At 44.8% G+C, this 25,759-nt stretch overlaps 1 protein-coding gene across 50 annotated transcripts in view; it reads left to right on the plus strand.

Moving 5' to 3' along the window:
* SFXN5 (sideroflexin 5) overlaps nucleotides 1-25,759 on the plus strand; it is a 130,594-nt gene that overhangs the window by 33,527 nt on the left and 71,308 nt on the right. For 27 of the 50 annotated variants that reach the window (XR_013402694.1, XM_077959347.1, XM_077959342.1 and 24 more), the window contains 3 exons: nucleotides 16,379-16,405; nucleotides 17,019-17,073; nucleotides 19,338-19,363. Coding sequence is in view for 43 of the 50 variants with exons in the window: in XM_077959347.1 (XP_077815473.1) it covers nucleotides 16,379-16,405; nucleotides 17,019-17,073; nucleotides 19,338-19,363 (108 nt within the window). In the remaining 7 variants the exon portion in view is untranslated. Of the gene's footprint in view, nucleotides 1-16,378; nucleotides 16,406-17,018; nucleotides 17,096-19,337; nucleotides 19,364-25,759 lie in introns of all 50 variants that reach the window. The other 23 variants (XM_077959346.1, XM_077959362.1, XM_077959348.1 and 20 more) reach the window with 2 other exon arrangements.

The raw sequence follows: 25,759 nt of genomic DNA on the forward strand, positions 1-25,759 counted from the left end.
ATATCCACTCTTGAAATAGTTATCATGGTTTTGGGGCCTATACATATTCAGTCTTCATGTTGTTAAAATTATGGAAATAACATTTACTGCATAGTCAGACTGGTTGTATCATGATTATGTCTCTTTTTCAACTTTGTTTTATCTGGAGTTAATAACTACCTCAGATTTTTCTTTGGCATACTTTCCTTTGTACCATCTCTCACTCTCACTGTACCCTCCCACGGCCTTTCAATACAGTCATGCACCACATAAAGACATTTTGGTCAACGAAGGATCACATACATGACAGTGGTTCCATAAGATGATAATGGTGGTCAGGCATGGTGGCTCATGCCTGTAATCCCAGCACTTTGGGAGGCTAAGGCGGGCGGATCACTTGAGGTCAGGAGTTCGAGACCACCCTGGCCAACCTGACGAAACCCTGTCTCTACTAAAAATACAAAAATTAGCCGGGCATAGTGGTACACACTTATAATCCCAGCTCCTTGGGAGGCTGAGGTAGGGCGATCACTTGAACCTAGGAGGTAGAGGTTACAGTGAATCGAGATCATGCCACTGCACTCCAGCCTGGGCAACAGAGTGAGACTCTGTCTCCAAAAAAAAAAAAAGGATGATAATGGAACTGAAAAATTCCTGTTGCCTGGAGTTGTCTTGACGATCCTGACCCTGTGCAGGCCTAGTCTGTTTGTTTGTGTCTTAGTTTTTAGCTAGTTTTAAGAGTTTAAATAGTTAAAAAAAAAAAAGTTGAAAGTTTTAAAATAGAAAACTTATAGAATAAGGATATAAAGAAAAATATTTTTGTACTGCTGTACAGTGTGTTTGTGTTTTAAGCTAAGTATTACAAAAGAGTTTAAAATTTAAAATTTAAAATTTTATAAAGTAAAAAATATACAGTAAGCTAAGGTTCATTTTATTGAAGAAATTTTTTTAAGAGGCAAAGTCTTGCTCTGTCACCCGGGCCTGGACTGTAGTGGGGCAATGTAGCTCACTGTAACCTCAAACTCTCGGGCTTAAGCGATCCTCCCACCTCTGCCTCCCTGAGTAACACACCACCACACCTGGCTAATTAAAAAAAAAAATAAATTTAGTGTGCTTAAATGTACAGTGTTTATAAAGTCTACAGTACTGTATAGTAATGACCTAGGCCTTCACATTCACCCACTACACACTCAGTGACTCACCACAGCAACTGCCAGTCCCGTAAGCTCCGTTCATGCTAAGTGCCCCATGCAGGTGGCCATTGTTTATCTTTTATGCCGTATTTTTACTGAACTGTGTCTATACACAAATATACACAAACCGTTTACATACACAAATATCTACCATTGTGTTATAGTTGCCTATATATTCAGTACAGTAACATACTACCCAGGCTTGTAGCCAAGGAGCAGTAGGCTCTACCTACCACGTAGCCTAGGTGTGTAGCAGGCTTGCCCATCTAGGTTTGTGTAAGGATGCTCTGTGCTGTTTCCACAATGATGAAATCACCTAATGATGCATTTCTCAGAACATATCCCTGTTGTTAAGTGACGCATGACTGTATTTTCAGTGCGCCTTTCAATCTGAAGATTTCTGTCTTTGAGTTGCTTTTTGTTTTCCTGAAATTTTCCTTTCTGGGGCCTACCTCCGAGTTCCAGGTCTTCCTTTTTCTTGGTGTATTTCATCATTTTGGTGGAACACCTCTTCTAGTCGCTTCCTGAAAAAGGGTAAATGAGAAGAAAGTTTTGAGTCTTTTTATGTCTGAAAAATTATAATTCTGCACTCAGCCTTAATTGACAGTTTGGCTGAGGAGAAAATTCTAGGTTGACAATCATTTTCCTTCAGATTTTTGAAGACCATTGCGCTATTTTCTTCTGGGTTCCAATATAGCTGTTGAAAAACCTGATGCCGTTTCATTCCTGATTCTTTGCGGTCTGTTTTCTTTCTTTGGAAATATTTAGGATCTTCTCTTTATCTGTGAAATTTGTTTCTGAAATTCCACAATGCTGTTTCTTTTAAAATTTATCATTTTGGATTCTTGATTACCCCTTTCAATCTAAAGACTCCTGTCTTCAGCTCTGGCAAAATTTTTAATTGCTTTCATCACTTTTTCTCATTCTGGAACTTCTGTTAGTCAAATAGTAGCCATCGTAAGCTGACACATAGCTTTTCTCACCTTTTTTCTCTTCTATCCATCACTATGGGCCAGAAGCGAGGGTAGGGCCTGGGGGATAGAGCAGGTAGGAAGCTGGATGAGGTTCTTGTCTGCACCACCAGAAACCAGGCAGTGACACTGAAAGCACATGATATCATGGCAGAGCCGTGGAAGGGGTGACCCTCCCAGACTCGGGGTGTCTGGAAGAGATTTCTGCCCTGAGATGTGAGGGCTGACAGGGCTGGTGAAGAGCAGGTGGGGGTGGTCCAGGCAAGGAGGCCACACTGTACTGGAGATCAAGGGAGCAAGACCCTACAGAAGGAGAGAATGGGCAAATATGCTAGACTGGAGCATGGTGATGGGAGTAGAGGGCAAATGCGTGAGCAGAAGCAGCACCTTGGCCAGATGCTCCTGTGCAGGGCCCTGGGAGAGTGACAGACTTGCAGTACCTGCCCACACGGGGCCCATCTGAAGGTGTGTGCACTGTGTGCTGAGTCATGGGCAGCCGTCAGCTGGGAGGGCAGGCTGCGATCTCCTCTTTCCTGAGCAGTGGGACTTCTCTCTGGCAGTGAGCACCTAAGAGCCTGGATGGTGTGACCTGGTACCCCACCCTACTCAGGCCGAAGCAGTCCCCAGCCCCTTTCGTGTTCTTCTCAGACCTGTGAGAGTTGGATCCTGCCTCTGTGGCCTCTGGACCATGTGTTTGCTCCTGGCCCAAGCTCCGCTCTGCCCCTTTCTTACTGAGGTTGGCCTCTTGGGACTCCTTCCAGCTCCCAGAGTGTGGGGAATGAAGCCACATTACCTCCTCTTTGCTCCCTTCAGTAGCTTAAAGCTGCCTGTCCTGTTTCCCGGGCCTCTTTTGTTTTCTGTCCTGAAAGCCCCCATGTGCCTCCAGGGAGCTGGGGAGGAGGGGAACTGGGTGGAGGGGCAGCTTGGCACTAACTGTGCTTCCCGATTCTGGCTCATGTTGGTGATGCCTGCAGTGTCCATCTGGTGGCTGGGTAGCACAGTGCTCTAGGTGTGAGCCTGCCACTATGGCCCCCTAGAGGCAGATCCTCCTCCCTCCCTTCCCCCAACCTCCTGGCTCCCCCTGCACCAGCTCTCACAAATGCTTCCCTCCCTCGGCTTCAGTCAGCCAATATACATCCTCCTCTGACCTCCGCAGACACAGGAGCAGAGGGAATAAGTGGTGACATGGCAGCTCAGGGCTTGGGGGGCTTGACAATCCATAATTAACAGTGGCTGTTCCTGCTCCAGGCTGACCCTGCTCATCTGAAGTGGCCCGGGTGGTTCTTGGTCTCAGTCTGGACAGTGTCCTCACTTGCATCTGGGCTCTGCGCTTGCTCTGATGCCTTTGCAGGTGTGCGGGCCAGAAGCCTGCAACTGGGTCCCGAGGCCTGCAGGCCTGTCTTCGTGTTGTGGGCAGTGCTGATTAACTTGTGACACTCTCTTTTTTTACCCAGTTTGTCATCTAACCTGACTTCCAGGTACAACACCTCACCAGTGGGTATGCGCAAATGTATTGATAGTTTGTTCACTTCTGATGGCCTTGGTTTGGTCTTCTGTTGTGGGTGGCTACTCTCTCCTCCAGGGACCATTACCTTGTTTAAAGGTTTCTATACCAGCCAAGCATGGTGTTTCACATCTGTAATTCTAGCACTTTGGGAGGCCAAGACAGGTGGATCACCTAAAATCAGGAGTTCGAGACCAGCCTGACCAATATGGTGAAACCCCGTCTCTACCAAAAATACAAAAATTAGCCGGGCGTAGTGGCATGCACCTGTAGTCCCAGCTACTCAGGAGGCTGAGACAGGAGAATTACTTGAACCCGGGAGGCAGAGGTTGCAGTGATCCGAGATCACACCACTGCACTCCAGCCTGGGTGACAGAGCAAGACTCGGTGTCAAAAAAAAAAAAAAAAAAAAAAAGATTGCTATACTAATAAATCACTGGTTCTGAGGACAGAATAAAAATGAGTATAATTTACCTTTTGGGTTTAGCAGGTGAAAATCTGAAGAGCTAGGAACCCTAATAAGGACTGTAGCTATCAGTTAAAAAAACAAAGCCACAGTGTGCAAAAATGTAAGCATAGACACAGCCAATTAAGTTTCTGAATGTTGACTCTGATCTGTACATTTGTATGTGCTGGGGCTTTGCCAGAAGAGTTTGGTGTAGATGGAGGTGGGTGGGGCTAAATATGGAAGACCCCTCCCCATGGCGAGCCACCGCTTGCTGTGTGCTTACGAAGTGCGGGGTATTGCACCATAAGTACTAGCGCTTTCCACTTATTATCTCAGCTAATCTTCACATAAACTTGTCAGTAGGTACCTATATCAACCCAGTTTTACAGTGAGACTCAGAGAGGTTGCATTATTTGCCTAAGGTCACATAGCTAGTATGTGGTGGGGCAGGGATCTGACACTGGGCCTCTTAGGTCTAATGGGAGAGGCATCTTCTGTAAGTGAGAGAGACAGAGAGAAAAGAGGTAAGAAAGAGAAAGCTGAGAAGGAAGCTGGAGGTTACAGGCCAGATTGTGAAAGTCTTTGAAAACCAGGCAGAGATGCTGGATGTGTTGTGTGGGGTAAGTGGAAGCTACTGAAAGCTGTTGAGCAAGGGAGTAGCACAACAGTGGTATTGTGGTAGGATCAGTCAGTGGCAGTGCCAGAGTGCGCTGGGGAGGAGTAAGTGCTATTACAGAAACCAGCTCGGAAGCGACTGGAGTGATGGGGAGTGTGGTAAGCAGGTTACTGGGAACCACTGTAGCTCCTGAATGGCGGGGCTTGTCCCTCATTCCACATTCCCCAGAGGCTGGGAAACAGCCAGCCTTTCCTAAGTGCCTACCCTGCACCCAGGGTACTGAATGTATGGGTTACTCGGAGCCCCCATGCAGGATGGATTTCTGTCTGCGACCTGCCTAGGAGAAAGAGCTGCTGGGATGCAAGAGATCTTGCAAGTCTTCTCTGGCAGAAAGGAAATGGGGTCAGCTGTGTTTGGGCTTTGCTGAAAATAGCAGAGCAAATACCAGAGGCAGGATTAAAAATACTTGTGCCCCAAGTCTTCTGTGGGCATCAGCAGGTTTGTCAGATGCCGAAGGGAAGGCTTGGCTGACCTACTAGTCTTACCCTGACTCTTAGCATCAAGCTCTGGGGATCCTGGTCAGCACCCTGCCCTTCTGGGCCAGCCCCAGCATGGCCCTAACTGGGAGCACAGAACAGGCAAGTGATCAGTAGGAGCTGAGTCATTTCTATGATGTGCTAGGTGTTGTACTGAGTGCTGTAGATGCATCTGTGGGCTGGGTCCCTGCAGTGGCTTCCTGGATGATCTCCCCATACTACCTGGGCCTCTCTGTCCATTGCTGATACAGCAGATGGAGCCATCTGTGAAATTATACAGGACATTGTTTGTTCCTCTGCTCCAGGGTTTCTCAGACTTGGCACAATTGGCATTTGGAGCCAGATTATTATTTTTTGCGAGGGCTGTCCAGTGTACTGAGGGTGTTTAGCAACCTGCCTGGCTTTAACCCAGTAGATGCCATTAGCTTCCCCTCCCCAGTCATGACAACCAAAAATGTTTTCTGATGTTACCAAATGTCCTCTGGGTGCAGAATCCAACCCCCCCTCCCCAAGTTGGGAACCACTGTTCTAGTAGAAACTATAGTGGTTCCCTTTTGCACTTAGAGTAAAACCATAGTCCTTAACCTGGCCTGCAAAGCCCCCAGTCCTCTCTGAGCTTGTCTCCTACTGCTCTCCCCTATTTGGTCCACTCCAGTCACACCGGTCTCCTTGCTGTCTCTCAAACATACCAGACAGGCCCACTTCTGCCTCAGGGCCTTTGCAGTAGCTGTTCTGTCTCCTACTAGATAACTGCGTGACTCATTCTCTCCTTCCAGTGTTTCTTCCAATATCACCTCAATGAGACCCACCCTGACCACCTTCCTTAAGTCTGTAATCTCCATCTCTGCCACCTGCTCACACTTGCTATCCTCTTGTTCTGTTCTATTTTCCCTAGTTTCCTGAAGCACTTATCCTTCTAATATATCAGATAATTTGCTTATTTATTGTTTGTGTTGCATATTGTTCGTCTGTCTGTGCAACCCTCTAAACTCAACAGAAGCAGAGATTTTGGCCCGTTTTTGTCACTGATGTGTCCTTAGCACCTAGAGCAGTGTTCAGCACATAGCAGATGCTCGATAAGTATTTGTTAAGTAAATTAATTATTAATTTTCACAATAACCTTGGAAGTATTCACATCCTCACATTACAAATGAGGAAGAGGAGGCTCAGAAAGATTAAGTATATTGCCCTAAAACACATAGCCAGCAAGCGGGAGATCTAGAATTTAAACCCGGGTCTGGATAGAAACAAACTGTGTGTATAGGGAAGTTGTGACTGCTGCTGTGTGCTATGCTGCAGAACTAGGCGGAGAGTCTCTCTTCTTTCGTGAGTCTGTAGAATTGGGGGTCCCCTCACCCGACATAGACTTGCAATAGGTACATACTACCTGAAAGTAACCATGGCAACAAAATTAATGGTGAGGTATAATGCGATTGGCCCAACTGATAAATTAGGAAGTTTTTTTTGTTTGTTTTATGGAGGCATTCTTTGCCTTACAGAAGGATCCCCTTCAGGCTCTGTTTAATTACCTTCTGGAGGTTGTTTTAAATAGGCTCTGTCTTTGCTGCCTTGGGAGGTTTGGAGAAGCAGCTTGGAAGGAGGCAGAGGGGAAGGGGAGCGAGCCAGACTGGGGGTGGTGCTGGGCTGTTCCTCCTCCCTCTGGGTGTTGGGGGTGTGCCCCGCTCTGCCTGAGAAGGCCAAGGCCGGTTGGTGAGTGTCCTCTGCCCCTCCCTTGGACTCTACACCCTACTTCAGATAGGTTCAGATGGCAGTTCAGCTGAGAGGCTGGCTGTTTTTGAAATTAACCAACTTCTGGGATTGTCCAGCCACCTCTCACCCAGATTGCTTCTCCACACCTGCTCCATGTCTTCATTCACCAAGTTGAGAAATCAAGCAAGGTTCAAAGTCTCATATCCACACTGATTTGTTGTTGGAGCCAGTAGGTCCCAAGGGATCAAAACTGCATATTTTTATGCTCAGCAGAGGCACAGAGGAGATGGACTGAGCCCACACCAGATGAGGTCTTAAGCAGGAATTGTAGTTTAAAGTGGAGATGCTTCAGTGGTCTAGTGAGAAGATGCTGCGGGCTCCCTGTCCTAGATTCCCAGTGTGGATGGCCTGTCCACTGCATCTTATTTGACCTCCTGTCGAACTCTTGACATCCTAGGATGATCCTTTTCTATCATCTGTTCACAGGACTGTCTTGTGAAACTTCAAACTAGCAACCAGCTCTTGGCTTGTGGGTGGTACATTCCCTGCTGCCATTTTTGCATCCAACATTTAACCCCTTAAAGTCAGCGTTTGATCCAGCAGGTCCTAGGGAAAAGCGTAGACCCAAGGAGTCAGACCTGAGTCCTTGTCCTGTTCTCCGCCTAAGCTGGGCCTGGCCTCATACACCGTAGGACAGGAAGGGACCCTGGAGAGACTTGCTTCTACCTCCTGTCCCTGCTTCTGCCTAATTTTAAAAATAATACAAGTCTAAGCTGTGAGGTAATTTGCAGAGGCAGACTATGTAAGTTAGTGACTGAGAGAGGGCCAAAGTCCATGATCCTGACTGTTGTCACCGCGGCCTGGCGATGGGATCAGCCCAAACAAGATCAGATCATGACTAGGAATTTTTGTTGAAAATGGAGATGTTCCTCCCACCTCACCCCAAAACCTCTGAGGCTGGTGTGTTGTCAGATGCCTCAAGAAGAGCCTCAAGCACCACTTTAGGTTCCATTCCTTCCTTTCTTCCCTGGAAATCTTTTCCTGATATCACTGGAAGCAGTTTCCAGTAACCCCAAATGGGTTATATTAGTTAAAGTGATACTAGCTGCTGTAACAAAAAGATCCCCAAATGCACTAGCTTAAATGAGACAGTTTATTTCTGTCCTGTGTAACAGCTCAAGTTCCAGGTGGGCAAGTAGCTCTGCCCCGCAGGATTATTCAGGGACCCAGGTCCTTCCATCAGGTTTCTCTACCGTGTCTTTGGGCATTGTGGTATCTTCATGGCTGAGGCTGGGCTGCAGCCACATCCTTGCACTGGCTCACAGGAAGGGGACAGAAAGCATGGAGGGGGAGGCATTGGCCTGGAAAAGGCACATCACTTCCCCTCAGATGCCACTGGGGGTCTCAACCACATGGACGAGCCTCATTGCAGAGGAGGCTGGGAATTGTGTAACAGGCCAGCAACCTGCCAGCTTCTGTTCTATGACTATGGACAACACAACAGGACATGATTTTTGTTGGATAAGGGTCAATAAAGGGCTTGGAATTTGTGCATCTTCTGTTATATTTTTCTAGTGGTTACCTTTAATTTTTAAACAAATATTTTAAAGTAGGTAATATATGAACAAGATACAGAATTCTAAAGGTATGAAAAGAGTAGGGATTTTTTTAAAAACTTTCCCTTTTTCTCTCCCCTAGCTGCCCACTTTCCCTCCCTAGTCATTGGTTCCTTCTGTATTATGCCAGAAATCTCTGTATAATTTATCCTTTTTCTTTAAATTCTCCCAATATAATAACTCCAGTGAAATTCACTGGAGCATGATTTGTAATAGCAGAAAGATAAGACAGTCACAAAAGAATAAATACTATGTGATTCCACTTATATGAGATACCTAGTGTAGTGAATGTCGTGGAGACAGAAAGCAGACAGTGATTTCCAAGAGCTGGAGAAGGGAGGAATGGGGAGGTCACCTTTAATGGGTAGAGAATTTCAGGTGGGGAAGCCGTCAGTGTTTTGGAGATGGATGGTGGTGATGGCGGCTGCCCACGATGTGAATGTACTTAATGCCAGAGAACTGTCCATCAATAGGAAACATTTTATAAAATATTTGGACTGGGCACACTGGCTCATGCCTGTAATCCCAGCACTTTGGGAGGCCCAGGTAGGAGGATTGCTTGAGACCAGGAGTTCGTGACCAGCCTGGTCAACATAGTGAGATCTCATCTCTACAACAATGACAAATATATGTGTGTGTGTATTATATATAATAAATATATATACTTTTTGATTCATTCAAGGGTTTTGGTTGGAAGAATAAGACTGCTTTCTGTGCACTGATGTGGAAAGATCTCCAAAATACATGACAAGCCCGAGGGGCAGAACAGTGCAGTGACGAGCTAGCCTTTAGAGATGGAAGCAAGTGGTAGTTAAGGGCGGGGACTCTCGAGGCAGACTGCTTGGGTTCAAATCCCAGTGTTGCGAGACTTTGTTTTTTTGTTTGTTTGATTTTAGGTTTTTTTGTTTGTTTTGTTTTATTTTGAAACAGGGTTTCACTCCTGTCACCTAGGATGGAGGGCAATGGCGTGATCTTAGCTCACTGCAGCCTCCGCTTCCTGGGCTCAGGCGATTGCCTCAGCCTCCCAAGTAGCTGGGACTACAGGTGTACGCCACTGTGCCTGGATAATTTTTGTATTTTTTCTAGAGTTGGGATTTCACTGTGTTGCCCAGGCTGTTCTCAAACTCCTGAGCTCAAGCAATCTACCCGCCTCAGCCTCCCAAAGTGCTGAGATTACAGGTCTGAGCCACCACGCCCAGCCTGCTATGGGACTTCGGGCAAGTCACTTAATCTCTCTGAGCCTTAGTTTCCACATCTGTAAAAATGGGAGATATATGAATCCCAACCTCCTAGGGCTGTTGAGGGGATTAAATAAGTGAATAAGTCATTCTGGCCAACCTTAGATGTTGATGTGCTCCAGTGCCGGGGAGATCCAGGTGAGGAGGCCTGGGTGCCCGTCTCCATTTTGGCACCGACCCCTGGGGCCCTGGCTTAGTCACTTAGTTTCTCTGAGATGCCTTACCTAGTCTAAAGAGCATCTGTCTACCTCCCAGGCATTTGGGGGATAAAACAATAGAGATGAAGTTACTTTGAAAGATGATTAACTCCTTTAAAAAACTGCTCATTTGAATTGCTTCCCTCTATTTTAGGCAAAACTATTGAGCACGTTCTATGAGTCAAATATTTTATATATACATATGTCATTTAACGCTTGGTGTTAGTCAGATCGAGCCAAATGTTAGTACAAATAACGCCCGGGTTTCAGAGGCTGAACACAGTCAGGTCTGTTTCTCACTCATATCTGACTCCATTGCAACTCGGGGACCTGGCAGAGGCCAAAGATGATGCCAAGATGCCTCCTTTCACTCGTGTCTTCTAGGGCCTCACCGTCCTCCACCGGATCCTCCTTGGGAGGCTTCGGGGACTGGAACTGGCAAATGTCATTTCCACCCACAATCCATTAGCCAGCACCCGGTCCCAGGAGGCCACTTGACTGTGGGGGAGGCTGGGAATCATAGGCTTAGCTGTGTACCTGTAAATGCAGACTGCCAGGGCACCCTCCCTTATAACAACTCATGTTACTGATGGAGAACCGGGCACAGAGGCAAAGTGATTTGCCCAGGGACACACATGGAATAAGCAACAGAGCCAGGATTTGTCCCCTCTCTCTTTTTCATTATATCCCGTTCCTCTTTCATGTCTGTCTGCTCTGAAGATGCTAGAGTGTTTTTAAAATGTTCTTTAGTTCCTACATTGTCTCCTTTCCTCAGAATTTATTTTCTGTGTATGCACGTGTAGGCTCACTGAGCAATGATCTGTTTCATTGGGGTCCTCCAAATATCAGCATTTCTAGGCAGAGCTGACCATATCATTGGTGAGACTCAATACGAAATAGAAATGCAAGACTCTTGTTCACAAAACAAAAGAAGCTTTTCCTTCCTTTCTGAGTTCTCTCTCTTCCCCCATTCTTCTCTCGTCCCGGCAAGGTGTTTTTTTTATTTGCTCTTTAGTGTTTCTCTTCCTTAGCCACAGGGGACACTCGTGGGACAAGTGCAGACCCTCACAGGCACCTGGAGTCCTGCCTCACAACTTGATGCATGGGGCCTGCATGGCCCTCCCTGCGCCCAGGCCTCTGACAGGAGTGGAGGGTTGCAGCAGTCGCTGGGTGGCCAAGAACTCATTTCAGGGAGGTGGCTGAGGCAGTGGGAGACAGGACCACGTGTGAGCTGAGGGTCCAGGCTGCCAGCATGTGCTCCATTCTCCCGCTGCACTTAACTTATGAAACTCAAATTCAAAGATAAAGTCATGCCTCACTTAACATCAGGGATATGTTCTGAGAAATGCATCATTTGGTGATTTTGTCATTATGGGAACATCATAGAGTGTACTTAAACAAACCTAGATGGTAGAGCCTACTCCACACCTAGGCTGTATGGTACAGCCTGTTACTCCTAGGCTACAAACCTGTACAGCATGGTACTCTACTGAATACTGTAGGCAGTTGGAACACATGGTATTTGTGTATCTAAACATAGACAAGGTACAGTAAAAATACGGCATAAAAGATTAAAAAGATGGGGCCAGGCACGGTGGCTCATGCTTGTAATCCTAACACTTCGGGAGGCTGAAGTGGGAGGATTGCTTGAGCCCGGGAGTCAGAGACCAGCCTGGGCAACATAGGGAGACCATGTTTCTACAAAAACACACAAAGTTAGCCAAGTGTGGTGGCACATGACTGTAGTCCCAGCTACTCAGGAGGCTGAGGTGGGAGGATTGCTTGAGCTGGAGAGGTGGGGGCTACAGTGAGCCGTGATGATGTCACTGCACTCCAGCCTGGGCGACAGAGCAAGACCTGTCTAAAAAAAGAAAAAAAAGAAGAAAAATAATACACCTTCATAGAACACTTACCATGAATGGAGCTTGCAGGACTGGAAGTTGCTCTGAGTGAGTGAGTGAGTGGTCAGTGAACGTGAAGGCCTGGGATATGACTCTGCACTACGGTAGGCTTTATAAAGACATATCCTTAGGCTGCACTGAATTTATTGTAAAAATGCTCTCTCTTCAAAATAAATTAACCTTAGCTTACAGTAGTGTTACTTCATAAACTTGTACATTTTTAAAACTTTTTGACTATTTTGTAATAACACTTAGCTTAAAACACAAACACACTGTACAACTCTACAAAAAAATTCCTGTCTATAAGCTCTTTCCTATTTTTAAACATTTTTACTTTTTTAAAAACCTTTCTAAACATTTTCGTTAAAAAGTAAGACACAAACACCCATATTATCCTAGGCCTACATGGAGTCAGGATCATCAGTATCACTGTCTTTTAAATCTGGTCCCACTGGAAAGTCTTCAGGGACAGTAACACGCAGGAGCTGTCATCTCCTGTGATAAGTACGCCTCTTTCTGGAATACCCCCTGAAGGGCCTGCCTGACGCTGTTTTACAGTTAACTTTTTTTTTTTTTTTAATATAAATAGAAGGTATATGCTCTAAAATAATAAGTGGCTGGGCACGGTGGCTCATGCCTGTAATCCCAGCATTTTGGGAGGCTGAGGCAGGTGGATCACCTGAGATCAGGAGTTTGAGACCAGCCTGGCCAACATGTTGAAACCCCATCTCTACTAAAAATACAAAAATTACCTGGGCATGGGGGTGGGCGCCTGTAATCCCAGCTACTCGGGAGGCTGAGGCAGGAGAATCGCTTGAACCTGGGAGGTGGAGGTTGCAGTGAGCCAAGACTGTGCCATTGCACTCCAGCCTGGGCAACAAGAGTGAATCTCTGTCTCAAAAATAATAATAAATAAGTAAAATAATAAGAAGTATGGCATAGTAAACATATAAACCAGTGACATTGTTTATTATTGTCCGGTGTTGTGCTAGGCTTTTATATGACTGGCAATGCAGTAGGTTGGTTTACGCCAGCATTACCACAAATGTGAGTAATGCTTTGTACTATTACTTTAAGATAGCCACAGGGTCACTAGGTCATAGGAATTTTTCAGCTCTCTTGTTGTCTTATGGGACCACTATTGTATATGTGGTCTGCCATTGACCAAAATGTCCTTAGGTGGCAATGCCTGTATTAAAGTCAAGACAGCAACCATGTTGGGCGAGGTGGCTCATGCCTGTAATCCCAGCATTTTGGGAGGCCGAGGCAAGCGGATCACTTGAGGCCAGGAGTTCAAGGCCAGCCTGGCCAACATGGCGAAACCCTGGCTCTACTAAAAAAATTAAAAATAGCCGGGTGTGGTGGCGCATGCCTGTAATCCCAGCTACTGGGGAGGCTGAGGCACAAGAATCACTTGAACCTGGGAGGCGGAGTTTGCAGTGGGCCGATATCACACCACTGCACTCCAGCCTGGGCGAAAAAAAAAAAAAAAAAAAAAAGCAGCATAGACCACTGGAACGGGACCTTCTTCTCAGCATTGTGCTGATGACCTGTCCACGAATCCAGCCCTCTTGTGGGTCATTTCTCTGGGATCCTTTCTGTTTCCCTGGAGAAGGTGTCTCCATCCTCCTAGCTGTGGTGTCCTGGGAGCTGGACACAGATGGGCTCCTTTAGAGACTCAGCACTCAGACCCTTGCCTGGTCCCCCTGTGCCTGTGACCATGTCTGGGCTGTTCTGATTCAGCTTCGCTGGAGAATAAACCTCCATTACCTGGGCGGGGACTTTGGGCCTCCCTGCTCCGTGCGCTGGGACATTTTCAAACTCTCTCCCTGCTCTCTGGCCATGCTGCCTGCACCTTCGTGGTGTCTGGAGCTCTAGTTGGGCTGAGCCCACTCACTCCCGCTGAGCATGTGGGGTGCACCTCCACCCTCTGCAACATTGCCAACCTCTCGTCTCTTCATCAGCTTACCACCTTTCAAAGATGTGTGACATCTTCTGCCTGCTGTATGTCCCCTTCCTCCCTGAGGGGGTTTTCAGCTGGTTTATTCCTTTGCTGTTCTTTTCTCGAGGATTTTGGAAGAAAAGGAGATGAAACTGTGCCTTGGCATCACTGTGCCTTGCCAGAAGTCAACTTAAGTCTAGATATACTTCTGTTTTAGAAGACAGTATTCCTCCATTAAGCACGTATTGAGCACCTACCGTGTTCCAGGCCCTGTGGGGTTGGAATGTGCTAGGAGACAGTGCTGAAAAGCCAGTTCCTACCTCTGAGTGGCCTTACTGTGAATCCAGAGGGGAGAGGATGCAGAAGGTTATGACTGGGGTGGAGGGTGTGGGGTGTCAGGAGTCTGTGTACAGAGCCTGGGGTCACACCAGGGGCAGAGCCCAGACTTGACGGTGCACTTCAGGAAGCTGCTTACTGAGCAAAGAGGGGAGGGCTGGCCTTTTATCTTTTTTTTTTCTTTTTTAAAATATATATATATATAACCTCTTAGCTGTTAGGCGCTCACTTAACCTTTGTGCTAGCAGTGATTCCACTTTTTGATTTTTCTCTCGTCAGTCCCCTCTGTTCCCCAATTATTATTTTTTAAACATCGACTGCTTCTAATCTGCCTGGGTCTGGAATAGCAGACAATCAAGTGTGTTGGAAATGTGTCTAAAATAAGAGTTAATTAGGCTGTGAAGTAAGGTTTGAGGGACTCAGCTGTGAGAAAAATGCATAAACTTTAATGTATCAATTTTATAACTTCTATTTTTACTACCCAGTAGCCTTCTTAACTTCTGCAGCTTAATTTATGTTCCAGATGACCAACATTGCCATATACATGAGGCATAACAACCATTCTATTATAAAACTTTAACATCAGCTGCTGGCTGTATCTTCCTTCTAGCCCCATAGCCGCCTTTCTCTATTAAAAAAATATACTGGCCTTTGGTTTTTTTCTTTTTTCTTTTTTTGGAGACAGGTTCTCACGCTGTCATCCAGGCTGGAGTGCTATGGCATAATCATGGTTCACTGCAGCCTCTACCTCCTGGGCATAAGTGTTTCTCCCACCTCAGCCTCCTGAATAGCTGGGTCTGCAGGCACATGCCACCACGCCCTGCTAATTTTTAAGAGTTTTTGTAGAGATGGGGTCTCCCTTTGTTGCCCAGGGTGGACTGATTCTGGGCTCAGCGATCTTCCTGCTTTGACGTCCTAAACTGTTGGGGCTACAGGCGTGAGCTACTGTGCCTGGCCCCTGGACAGTGTAAATGTTTACTTACCATGTTTCCTTGATTTGAAAAGGCCTGGGCCGGGCGTGGTGGCTCACACCTGTAATCTCAGCACCTTGGGAGGCTGAGGCAGGCAGATTACGAGGTCAGGAATTTGAGACCTGCCTGACCAACATGGTGAAATCCCGTCTCTACTAAAAATGCAAAAATTAGCTGGGCGTGGTGGTGAGCACCTGTAATCCCAGCTACTCAGGAGGCTGAGGCAGGAGAATCGCTTGAACCTGGGAGGCGGAGGTTGCAGTGAGCTGAGATCACACCACTGCACTCCAGCCTGGGCAACAGAGCGAGACTCCATCCATCCCCCCCCCAAAAAAAGGCCTACTTTATCACATTATAACATCTGTAAATGAAATGAGTCTTTTAATTGATGGGGGTCTTGGTATTATGGTTACAGTTTTCTTTCGTATGTGGCACATAATAGTATATCTTAGGATCAGTGGTGTCTTAGATTCGATGCAATACAGTATTTAGGTCATTTGAGGGGATTGACAAATTATTCTGTTTCTCCAACCTGTCTCTTTGCTGGAAAGAGACAGCCTCATCAGCATTTGAAAGGAACTTTTTTCTTCCTACAGCCTTCTTATAATAACAACAGGCATAATAATGTCAGCAACAGTAAGCACTTATAAGCACATGCTATTGTGCTGACACTGCTCCAAGAGCTTCCCATTCACCTCTTAAATGACGCTGTGTTAGAAGCATGGCTATTAGGCCCATTCCACAGATGAGGAAACTGAGGCTCAAAGGTAGAAGTGGCACAGCAGGGAATCTAGGCTATCTCTGAAAAAATTATATTATGCTGCCACTAGTGATTCTGGGAGACAGTTGAAGTATCTTCATTTAAATCAGAGGTTTCTACCTGCTTATGACTTAGAGTCAACTAGGGAGCTTTAGGAAAATGCTGAAAAAATTATTCAAGGAATTCTAAAGTGCAGACAGAGTCGAGAACCCCTGGCTTCATTGATCCGTGTTAGGTCCCCTAGCTCTGCCATTCTGGGACCTCTCTGGCCCTTACTCTCTGATGCCACACCCCCAGGATAGGACGACTGCCCAGCCTGGGCTGGCAAGGACAGCCCGAGCTGCTTATGCTTTCAGAGCTGGATCCCTGGGTTAGAAAACATGGGTTGGAAACCTTAAACCAATATATGCTTTTGATTTTTGTTCTTTATTTTCTTTTCCTTTCTCTCTCTTTCCTCCAGCTCTGGAGTGCACAGAAAATCAAGCAGGTAATCCAGTTTTGGATTCTCTATTTCCTTCTCCGTGCTGTCCTGGACTCCACCCTGCCCTGTCCCAGGGATCTAGTGGAAGCTCCTCCTCCCGTGGTTCTTCCGGGCTCTCACATTTGCCCTTGACTCCCTCACTCCTTCCTTCTGCCCTGGCACCCAAGGGCCAGAGTCTCTGAAGCCTGGAGCTCAGGCTAGGCTGGCCTTTGCCTGGGTTCTCTGAGCTCCTGCAAGAGACAGGGCTCTGTCCACAAAATCCTTATTATGTGCCTACCATGTGCCAGGCATGGGGGTAGAGGGCCTGCAAGGTAGACACTATCCCATTCCCCATGGACTTTTGCTGTCCACTGCATTCAGCTTTTAGGGTAAGTTAGGAGAAGGGGTGCTATCTGTTTATGGCCCATGGTTTGGTATTCTCTTGCCTCGAGTGGTGGAAAGGCCTAACTAGCCACAAGGCAACTTACAGCCACTGGTGTCTGAATCTTCCCAGAGAAGTTGTCCTCTTGCCTTCTTCCTCTCCTAATGCCTCTGCTTGTCTCCGTCCTCCCTTCCCCTTCCCTGTTCCCCCTCCCTGCACCCTTGTCCCCACCCCATTCTCTGTTCCTGCTTTTTCCAGGCTATTCTACACCCGGACACCAATGAAAAGATCTTCATGCCCTTTAGAATGTCAGGTAAGCTCCTGGGGCCCTTCTGGTTCTGGCCAGCCTGGGGTGCTTACTCCAGTCACAGCTCCAGGAGCGTCCAGATGTTTTGGCCTAAGGAGGGGACAGAGCCTGTCACAATCGTGGCCATATTTGCACCTATACGTTCACCTCAGCTCACCTATACAAGACGGGGGCCAGGCCTCAGAATCCTCTATGGAGCTTGCCTGGCTTTTCTGCCTGAGCAGTTGGGGTGGAGCTGGGCCTTCCACAGGCAAATCTGGTAGCCCCCTGTACCGCCCACTCCACATCACTCAGCACTCACTAGGACAGCCTCAGTGATGCCTCCTCTAAGCAAGCCCTGGCTTCTACAAGTCATTCCCCCTCTCTTACCAGTGTGTGGCCTGCTGTTTCCTTCCAAGTCCTGCTCCCTGCCCTGCCCCTTTTAGGCAGTCAGTCTCCAGCTTAATTCTCTATTCTCTGATCCTGCAATTAGCCCCCCTTTCAGAATGGATGCACTGTTACTGCACTGCTGTGCATGTACAGAAGGTGGGATTCCTGTTCTGTGGAGACCAGGGGGCAGAGGGGAATACAAGATCCCTGCCCCAGGAAGTCCCAGTGGTCACTGAAGGGGTAGCTGTGTCTATGTGGGCTTTAGGGCTTAGAAAGCACTAGCAGGTACACGAGCTAGGCTGACATGCTGATCCCCCCCAACAGTTCTGAGAGTCTCTGCAGAGTCACACTCACGGGTGTGCTGACGCCTCCTCGTTGCCATTTCTCAGTGCAATGGGGTGCACCCACCTTGAGTTATGAGGGTGGGATGGGAGGGCACTGCTGCTGTTACCTTGGGAGGGCCTCAGAGGGCTGGAGAAAGGCGGTCTAAGTCAAATGGGTCAGTCAGGGTCCCCACCCCCAGAGAGCCTAACCTCATTGGGAGCAAGAAAATAAACAACCAGGGAGTAGGTGGACGTCTGATGTCATTGTGTAAACTGGGGCATTGAGTGCCCTGTGGCCCCCTTGCTTTGCCATGAAAAACTTCAAGGCTCTGAGCATTTTTTTTTTCTTTTTATTTGAGACAGAGTCTCACTCTGTTGCCCAAGCTGGAGTGCAGTGGCGTGATCTCTGTCATTGCAACCTCCACCTCCCAGATTTAAGCAATTCTCCTGCCTCAGCCTCCCAAGTAGCTGGGACTGCAGACAAACACTACCACGCCTGGCTAATTTTTGTATTTTTTCATAGAGATGGGCTTTCACCATGTTGGCCAGCGTGGTCTTGAACTCCTGACCTCAAGTGATGCACCTGCTTTGGCCTCCTAAAGTGCTGGGAAGGGCTCTGAGCGTCTTACAGTTGTGGTTGTAGATGCTCCCCAGTCCCTGCACCCGGCACAGCAGGCTCTCACCCTGAGCCTCGCTTCTCTTGTAATTCTTGACCTTTTTGAGTCATGCATTCCTCTGAGGCCCCGATCAAACTTTGGTTATCTTCCCCAGAGAGAAGTGGGTAGGAGAGCCATGGCTCATGTGCGTGTGTGATTATGCGCACTCAGGAGCAAAGCTTCACTTTAGATGCAAGTCAATAAGCCCGATCCTGCTGTCCAGCCACTGCTCACCGGCTGCCATGGTTAGAGGTTGGGGACAAGAGGCTATCCACTGACAGCAGTTGGGGCTGTGGAGGGAGCCTCGCCCAAGGGCTGAGAGCAGCGAGGAGGCTGTACCCAGGGCCTGGCTGCGCTTCACCCCAGCTCCCTACTGCGCCACTGGGGATGCCACAGATTTAAGAAGCTCTGGCACTTAGAGGTGCATGGCTTAGGTGGGGAGGGAATTTTCTTTCCAGAAATGGTCATGATGCCGGCCGGGAAAATAAGGGCCTGTGTTAGAAAGACAAGCTGAGGGAAGAAGGAAGACATTCTGGGGTCCTTGGAGGATGTTCAGCCTCATGTAGTGAGCGTGGGCAGGGTGTGTCGTGCCTCGCAGGAAATCGTAGGAGGATCACCAAGTGTGAAGCAGTGATGCCCCAGGCCATGGGCAGCCCTGCCTGCAGGAACAGGCCTCTGGGTTCCAGGAGAGAGTGAAAGCTGCCTGGCCACAGGGGAGCAGAGAAGAGGAGACTGGGGACACAACCCCGGCAAGGGCTGAATGGGGAAAGGGTCTATGAGATTGGGGATGCCTCCCGCCTAACTGACCTGAACCCCTTCATTAGGGCCACTGATGGCCTAAGACCTAACCCGGAGGCTCCTGGGTATCTCAGGTGAGCTGTGGGTAGATTATAAGGCCTGCCTCTTTTCTTCTCGTTCACAGGTTACATTCCTTTTGGGACGCCAATTGTAAGTGTTATCTTCAAAGGATTTCTTTTTCTAAAAAATAATTTTAAATGTCTAACTTTATGTTATTGCTCACAGATAATTGAGTTGTTGATTTAGGATAAATCAATTCCTGGAGAGAGATTACCAAATAAAATGATATGTATTTCTTACCGCATCTCTTGATGCCGATTGGCAAAGCTCTTTTCATAAAAAGCCTGATGACTTAAATCCAGCGTGGAGTCGAAAATTGCTTTCTTCCCGGCACGTTTTCTGTCCCCACTGTTGTCATTAGCACCTGCTAGTCATAGGGAAGTTTTCTCAAAGAACTTGGGAAGTAGGAATGGAAGCATGCCTTCTGAAAAATCAAAGTTTAAAATTAATTCAGAAAGAATTTTCAGCATTCTTTTTGCTCAGTTTTATAATCAGGATTATGTTTACTCTTTATTTTTATTGGAATAAAACATACAGAAAGGTTCATTCATCATAAATGTACAGCTTGGTAAATTTTCAGAAAGCAAGCATATCCAGGGCTGGGCGCAGTGGTTCACGCCTGTAATCCCAGCACTTTGGGAGGCCGAGGCAGGCGGATCACGAGGTCAGGAGATCAAGACCATCCTGGCTAACATGGTGAAACTCCGTCTCTACTAAAAATACAAAAAATTAGCTGGGCGTGGTGGTGGGTGCCTATAGTCCCAGCTACTCGGGAGGCTGAGGCAGGAGAATGGCGTGAACCTGGGAGGTGGAGTTTGCAGCGAGCTGAGATGGTGCCACTGCACTTCAGCCTGGGCAACAGAGCGAGACCCCATCTCAAAAAAAAAAAAAAAAGCAGGCATATTCAGTAAATATCACTTAGGTAAGGAACAGTTTGACACCCTCCCAACTGAGCTACTTCGGCCAGCTCACTTAAAGATTCAGAGCATCATCAGCATCTCAGAAACCTCACATGTGTCTTTCCCAATCACCACCCCCACAGGAAATCACTTTTCTGACTTTTATATTTTAGTTTTGCTTGTTATTGAACTTTATATAAATGGAATCATCAACATGTGCTTTTTTGTGTGTGGCTTCTTTTACTCCACATTGTGAGATTTGCTCATATTGTCTGTAACATTCATTTGTTCTTTTCTCATTGCTGTATAATATTCCATTGTCATAAATTTTCAGAGTTTCTTTATTCATACTGTTGGTGAACATTTGGTTTTTTCTAGTTTTGGGTTTACAACAAATAGTGCTGTTTTGAACATGCTTGTACAAGTCTTTTAGTGGATATATGCCCTCATTCCTCTTGGATACAGACCTGGGAAGCTAAAAGCAGGTAACAACTATAATAAATGCAATGTGTGATCCGAGAATGGATCCTAGGTTGGAGCAGGTGGTGTGTAAACTGTATTGCAGTTTCTTATAAAGCTAAAGATGCACTTACAATATGACCAAATAACCCTACTTTTAGGTATTTATCCAAGATAAATGAATGTGTTTATTTACACAAAGATCTGTATGTGAATGTTTGTAGTAGCATTTTTCACATTAGTCTAAAACTGGAAGCAGACAAGAATGACCAACAGATGTTAAAACTATTGGGGAAAAACTAATTGAGAACAGAATATTTGCGTAGTCTCAAATTTTCCTATAGATATCATAGATATTATTCCTTCCGTGTTAATTAGTTGGCATCCTCTTGAGTTTCCCTTCTGCCTCTTCCTTTAATGTTTTCTTAAAACTATCAGTATTTAGATACTGTTAATGCGGTCTTTGTGTTTTTTGGTTTTTTTTTAATTCAGGGGTAAAAATTTACTCCTGTCATTATTTATTTTGATATGCAAATTGGGCCACTTTTGACCCAACCTTAAAGCAGTTTCTCTATTTGACATGCCCCCTCAGTCTTTGAGAGCTTCAGTACTCTCTGACACAACAGGATATTCTAGGTTCATCTTTTCTTTTCTCTTTCTCTTTTTCTTTTCTTTTCTCCTTTCCTCTTTCCTTTCCTTCATTTTCTGTCTTCATTGCTTCCTTTTTCTTTCTTTTTTCTTTTATTTTGTCTCACTCTGTCACCCAGGCTGGAGTGCAGTGGCAGGATCCTGGCTCACTGGAGTCTCAAACTCCTGGGCTCAAGTGATCCTCTTGCCTCAGCCTCCCAAGTACCTAGGACAACAGGCATGTGCCAGGATGCCCAGCTAACTTCTCAAACATTTTTTTGTAGAGATGGAGTCTCATCATGTTGCCCAGGCTTGTCTTGAACTCCTGACTGAAAGCAATCTTCCCACCTCAGCCTCCTAAAGTGCTGAGATTACAGTAGATTTGTCTGTACAGTACTTTCTTCACCCCCATCCTAGAATAATTGATTTCTCTGAGGAGCCCTATTTCCTTTTAGAAGGAAATGATACTTAGAAACCAAGATCTTGATTTTGGGTGTACTCATTGTTACTGGAGTGTCATTGCTTCTCGGTATTCTTAGGGGACAGAGCTAGGAGATACAACTTTAAAAAATTCATGAGTTTATACTGATACCTGTAATTCCCATCAAACATCTCAGTGTTCATTTGTTCTCCCATTTCATATTTGAATCTCCCTTCTCCTAATGAGATTCCAACAGTATATTTACTCACTTGCAAAATCTTATACATACAAATAAGAGTTTTCAGAATTGCTACATCAATATCACTCTCAAAATACTACTAACTAAAGCCCAATATTTCTTTGAAGTTCTTTTTGTCTTAGAAAGTATCCTGTTGAGAGTACACAGAGTACCACGTTCAAAAGTTTCTTGAATTAATTTTTTTCATACGTGTTTATGTTATCTACTTGATGTACAGTTACAGGTTTAACTGATTTCTGTCGGCATTCCATTTTAGTTGTTTCTCCATTCTTACTAATTTATTTTTTGATATTTAGGAGATAGGAATAGTTTAAAAGTCCAAGCTATTTAAAAAGATGTACTCATAAAAGTTCCACTCCCCTTCCTATCTCTGCTACCTCCTCCTCACCTATCCTCTGTAGGTAAACAACTTCTCCTTCTTATTTTTTTTGTGTGAGAATAAACAGATACAAATATCTGCTTTCCCCCTTTTTTCTTATATAAAATGTAGTATACTATATACAGATGTGTCTAACTTACGATGGTTCAACTTACAATTATTTGACTTTATGATATGTGACAGCAGTATACATTCACTGAAAACAATACTTGCAATTTTGAATTTTGATCCTTTCCTAGGCTAGAGATATGTGATTGATACTTTAACCATGCTGGGCAGTGCAGTTCCCAGTCAGCCATGTGATGACAGGAGTAAACAACCCATACTACAATGTACTGTGTTGCCAGTGTTTTTTTGAATATTGCATTCTGTGTTCCACATCCCATCACGTCAACAAAATGCCCATTTTCAACTTATGATATGTTCAGTTTATGATGGGTTTATCAGGTGTAACCACATCATAAGTTGAGAAGTATCTGTACACCCTTTTGCACAATGGTTTTTTTCGCTCGATATATCTGTTTTTTGTGGGTTTGTTTGTTTGTTTGCTTGTTTGTTTTAGACAGAGTCTCACTCCGTCTGTCGCCCAGGCTGGAGCACAGTGGCATGATCTCTGCTCACTGCAGCCTCTGATGCCAGGTTGAAGCGATTCTCCTGCCTCAGCCTTCTGAATAGCTGGGATTACAGGTGTGTGCCTCGACGCCTGGCTAATTTTTGTATTTTTAGTAGAGATGGGGTTTCGCCATGTTGGCCAGGCTAGTCTTGAACTCCTGACCTCAAGTGATCCGCTCACCTCAGCCTCCCGAAGTGTTGGGATTACAGGCATGAGCCACTGCCCCAGCTCTTCCACTTGATATATCTTGAAAATCACTGTATATCGATTTATAGAGATCTTCCTCATTATTACGTTTTTACAGCTGTATAGTATTCTACTAAGTGGAAGTACCATGATTTATTTAGATAATTTCTTACATTAGATTATTTGTAATACTTTGCCATCATGAATAATGCCAAAATGATAATCTTATGATATTGTTGGAATATATCTTGAGGGTAAATTCCTAGGTTCTATGGAAGGACTAATTAAATAGACATTTCTAGAAAGATTGATCAAGACGAAAGAGAGAAGATACAAATAAACAGCATTAGCTATAAGAAGTACAATAATTATAGATGCAGTAGCAGAATGAAAGATCTGAATGCATTGAACAACTCAAGGCAATACATTTAAAGACTTAGAAGAAATGAATACATTTCTGGGAAAATACAGCTTACCAAAACTGCCTAGAAAGACGAAATATAGAGTCTTTTTCTTTTTTTTTCTTTTCCTTTTTTGGAGACAAGGTATCACTCCGCCTCCCCGGCTGGAGTGCAGTGATGCGATCATGGCCCACTGCAGCCTGAAATTCCTGGACTCAAGTGATCCCTCCTGCCTCAGCCTCCCAAAGCGTTGGGATTACAGGCATGAGCTGTCACACCTGGCCTTAAAATCTGAATATACCTATAAATAAAAGGAAATTTAATTTGCAGTTTAAAATATTTGTACCACAGAACAAACAAACCAAAAATTATCACTGGGCTCTGATCTTACAGGTGACTGTACCCAAAGGAATAGCTGACCTCAATTTTATAAAGCTTTCAAAAGAGAAAAAAGTGCCAGGCATAGTGGCTCACGCCTCTTATCCCAGCACTTTGAGAGGCCAAGGCAGGGGAATCACTTGAGGCCAGGAGTTTGAGACCAGCCTGGGCAACATAGCAAGACCTCGTCTCCATTGAAAAAAACAAAAAAGAGAGAGGAAAAAAAGGAAATCTTCCCAGTTTATTTAATGAGGCACTTTGAGACCAATACCGAAGTAAATATAAGACCGAAAAAGTATAAGCCAATATCACTTATGAAATTACATGTAAAGATTATGAAATAAAATAATAACAAACTGAATCCAGCAATGCATCAAAGTACAACATAACAAAATGCTTTTTACCAAATACAACATTAGAGAATATATTAATATTAGTTCATCACACTAAGAAACTGAAGAAGAAACATGATTTTCCCAGTAGATACAGAAAAAGTATTTGATAAAATAAAACATAACTCAATTTACAGTAATAATTATTATGATAAAAACAGAACAGATTAGGTCTAGAAGGAACTTTCTTAACTTGATAGTGTCTATAAAATTTATTTAAACCAACCATAGCAGGCACCTGTCTTAAAGATGAAACAAAGGTAAATTCTTGATGTGTAGGACAGGGTAAGAATGCCTGATAATGTTGCTTCTATCTAACATTTTCCTGAAGACTAGCAAGTGCAGTAAGACATGAAAAAATAAACAGTTATTATTGTTTATAGAGTTGGAAAGAAAGAAAGAAAAACATTTATGAGAATAGACAAACTATTGGAACTATTTTAAAAGATTTCTGGATGTAAGACAAGTATACAAAAAATTTGTATGCCTGTAAACCTAAAACAAACGTCTAGAATATGATTTTTGTAAAAGATGTCATTTACAATAGTATTTTAGACAATAAGGGATATAAAAATAAATTCAAGAAACAATATTCAAGACCTTTACAGAGAAACCTATACAACTTTATTGAAGGACATTGGAGATCTAAAGAAGTAGACAGCTGTATCATTTTGTTTTCTTCAAATTAAAATCTATATTCAATGTAATTTCAGTCATAATCTCAGCAGGATTTGTTATGGAACTTGACAGGTTCCTGTGAAAAGTTACATGAATACAAGCTAAGGGATAAGAATAGCGAAGACAATTTTCAAGAATGAGGTGGTGGGAGAGGACTCACCCTACCAAATATTATAAGACAACTTGGTTTTGATACAGTGATAAGCAAATATGTCAATGAAACAGAACGCAGAACCTGGAGACATGCCTATATGGAAACTTAAGATTTGACTAAGGTGGCATTACAAATCAGTGGAGAAGAAGAACAAACCATCTGATAATATGGTGCTGAGACAGCTGGCTACCTATGTGGAAAAGAAAATCAGATCTCTACATCACCTTATACACAAAAGGACATTTAAATATGAAAAGAAAATATTTGCAGCAATGTTTATGATAGCAAAAAATTGGAAACTGCTGAAATTCCATCAACAAGAAAATGAATCAGTCATGGCTTAGTCACGCAGTGGAATACTTAACACAGGAAAGAAAACAATGAGCAAGGGCGACATTTATGAATATGGATAAATTTCAAAAACAATGTTGAATGAAAAAATAGTAGCAGAGTAGTAATGCTCTCTGTCATTTATATAATGTTAAAAGATATGCAAAGCAATATTATATATAGTTTATGAGTACATTTTTAATGCATCCTTAAAAACATTCATGGGAACAATTAGCACCGGCTTCGTGATACTGTTTACCTCTGGGGAGAGAAAGCAATGAAATTTAGCAGGAGAACAGGGGGTGCTTCG

Source organism: Macaca mulatta, chromosome 13 (genome assembly GCF_049350105.2).
Source record: "Macaca mulatta isolate MMU2019108-1 chromosome 13, T2T-MMU8v2.0, whole genome shotgun sequence".
In the NCBI taxonomy this organism is placed as follows: Eukaryota; Metazoa; Chordata; class Mammalia; order Primates; family Cercopithecidae; genus Macaca; species Macaca mulatta.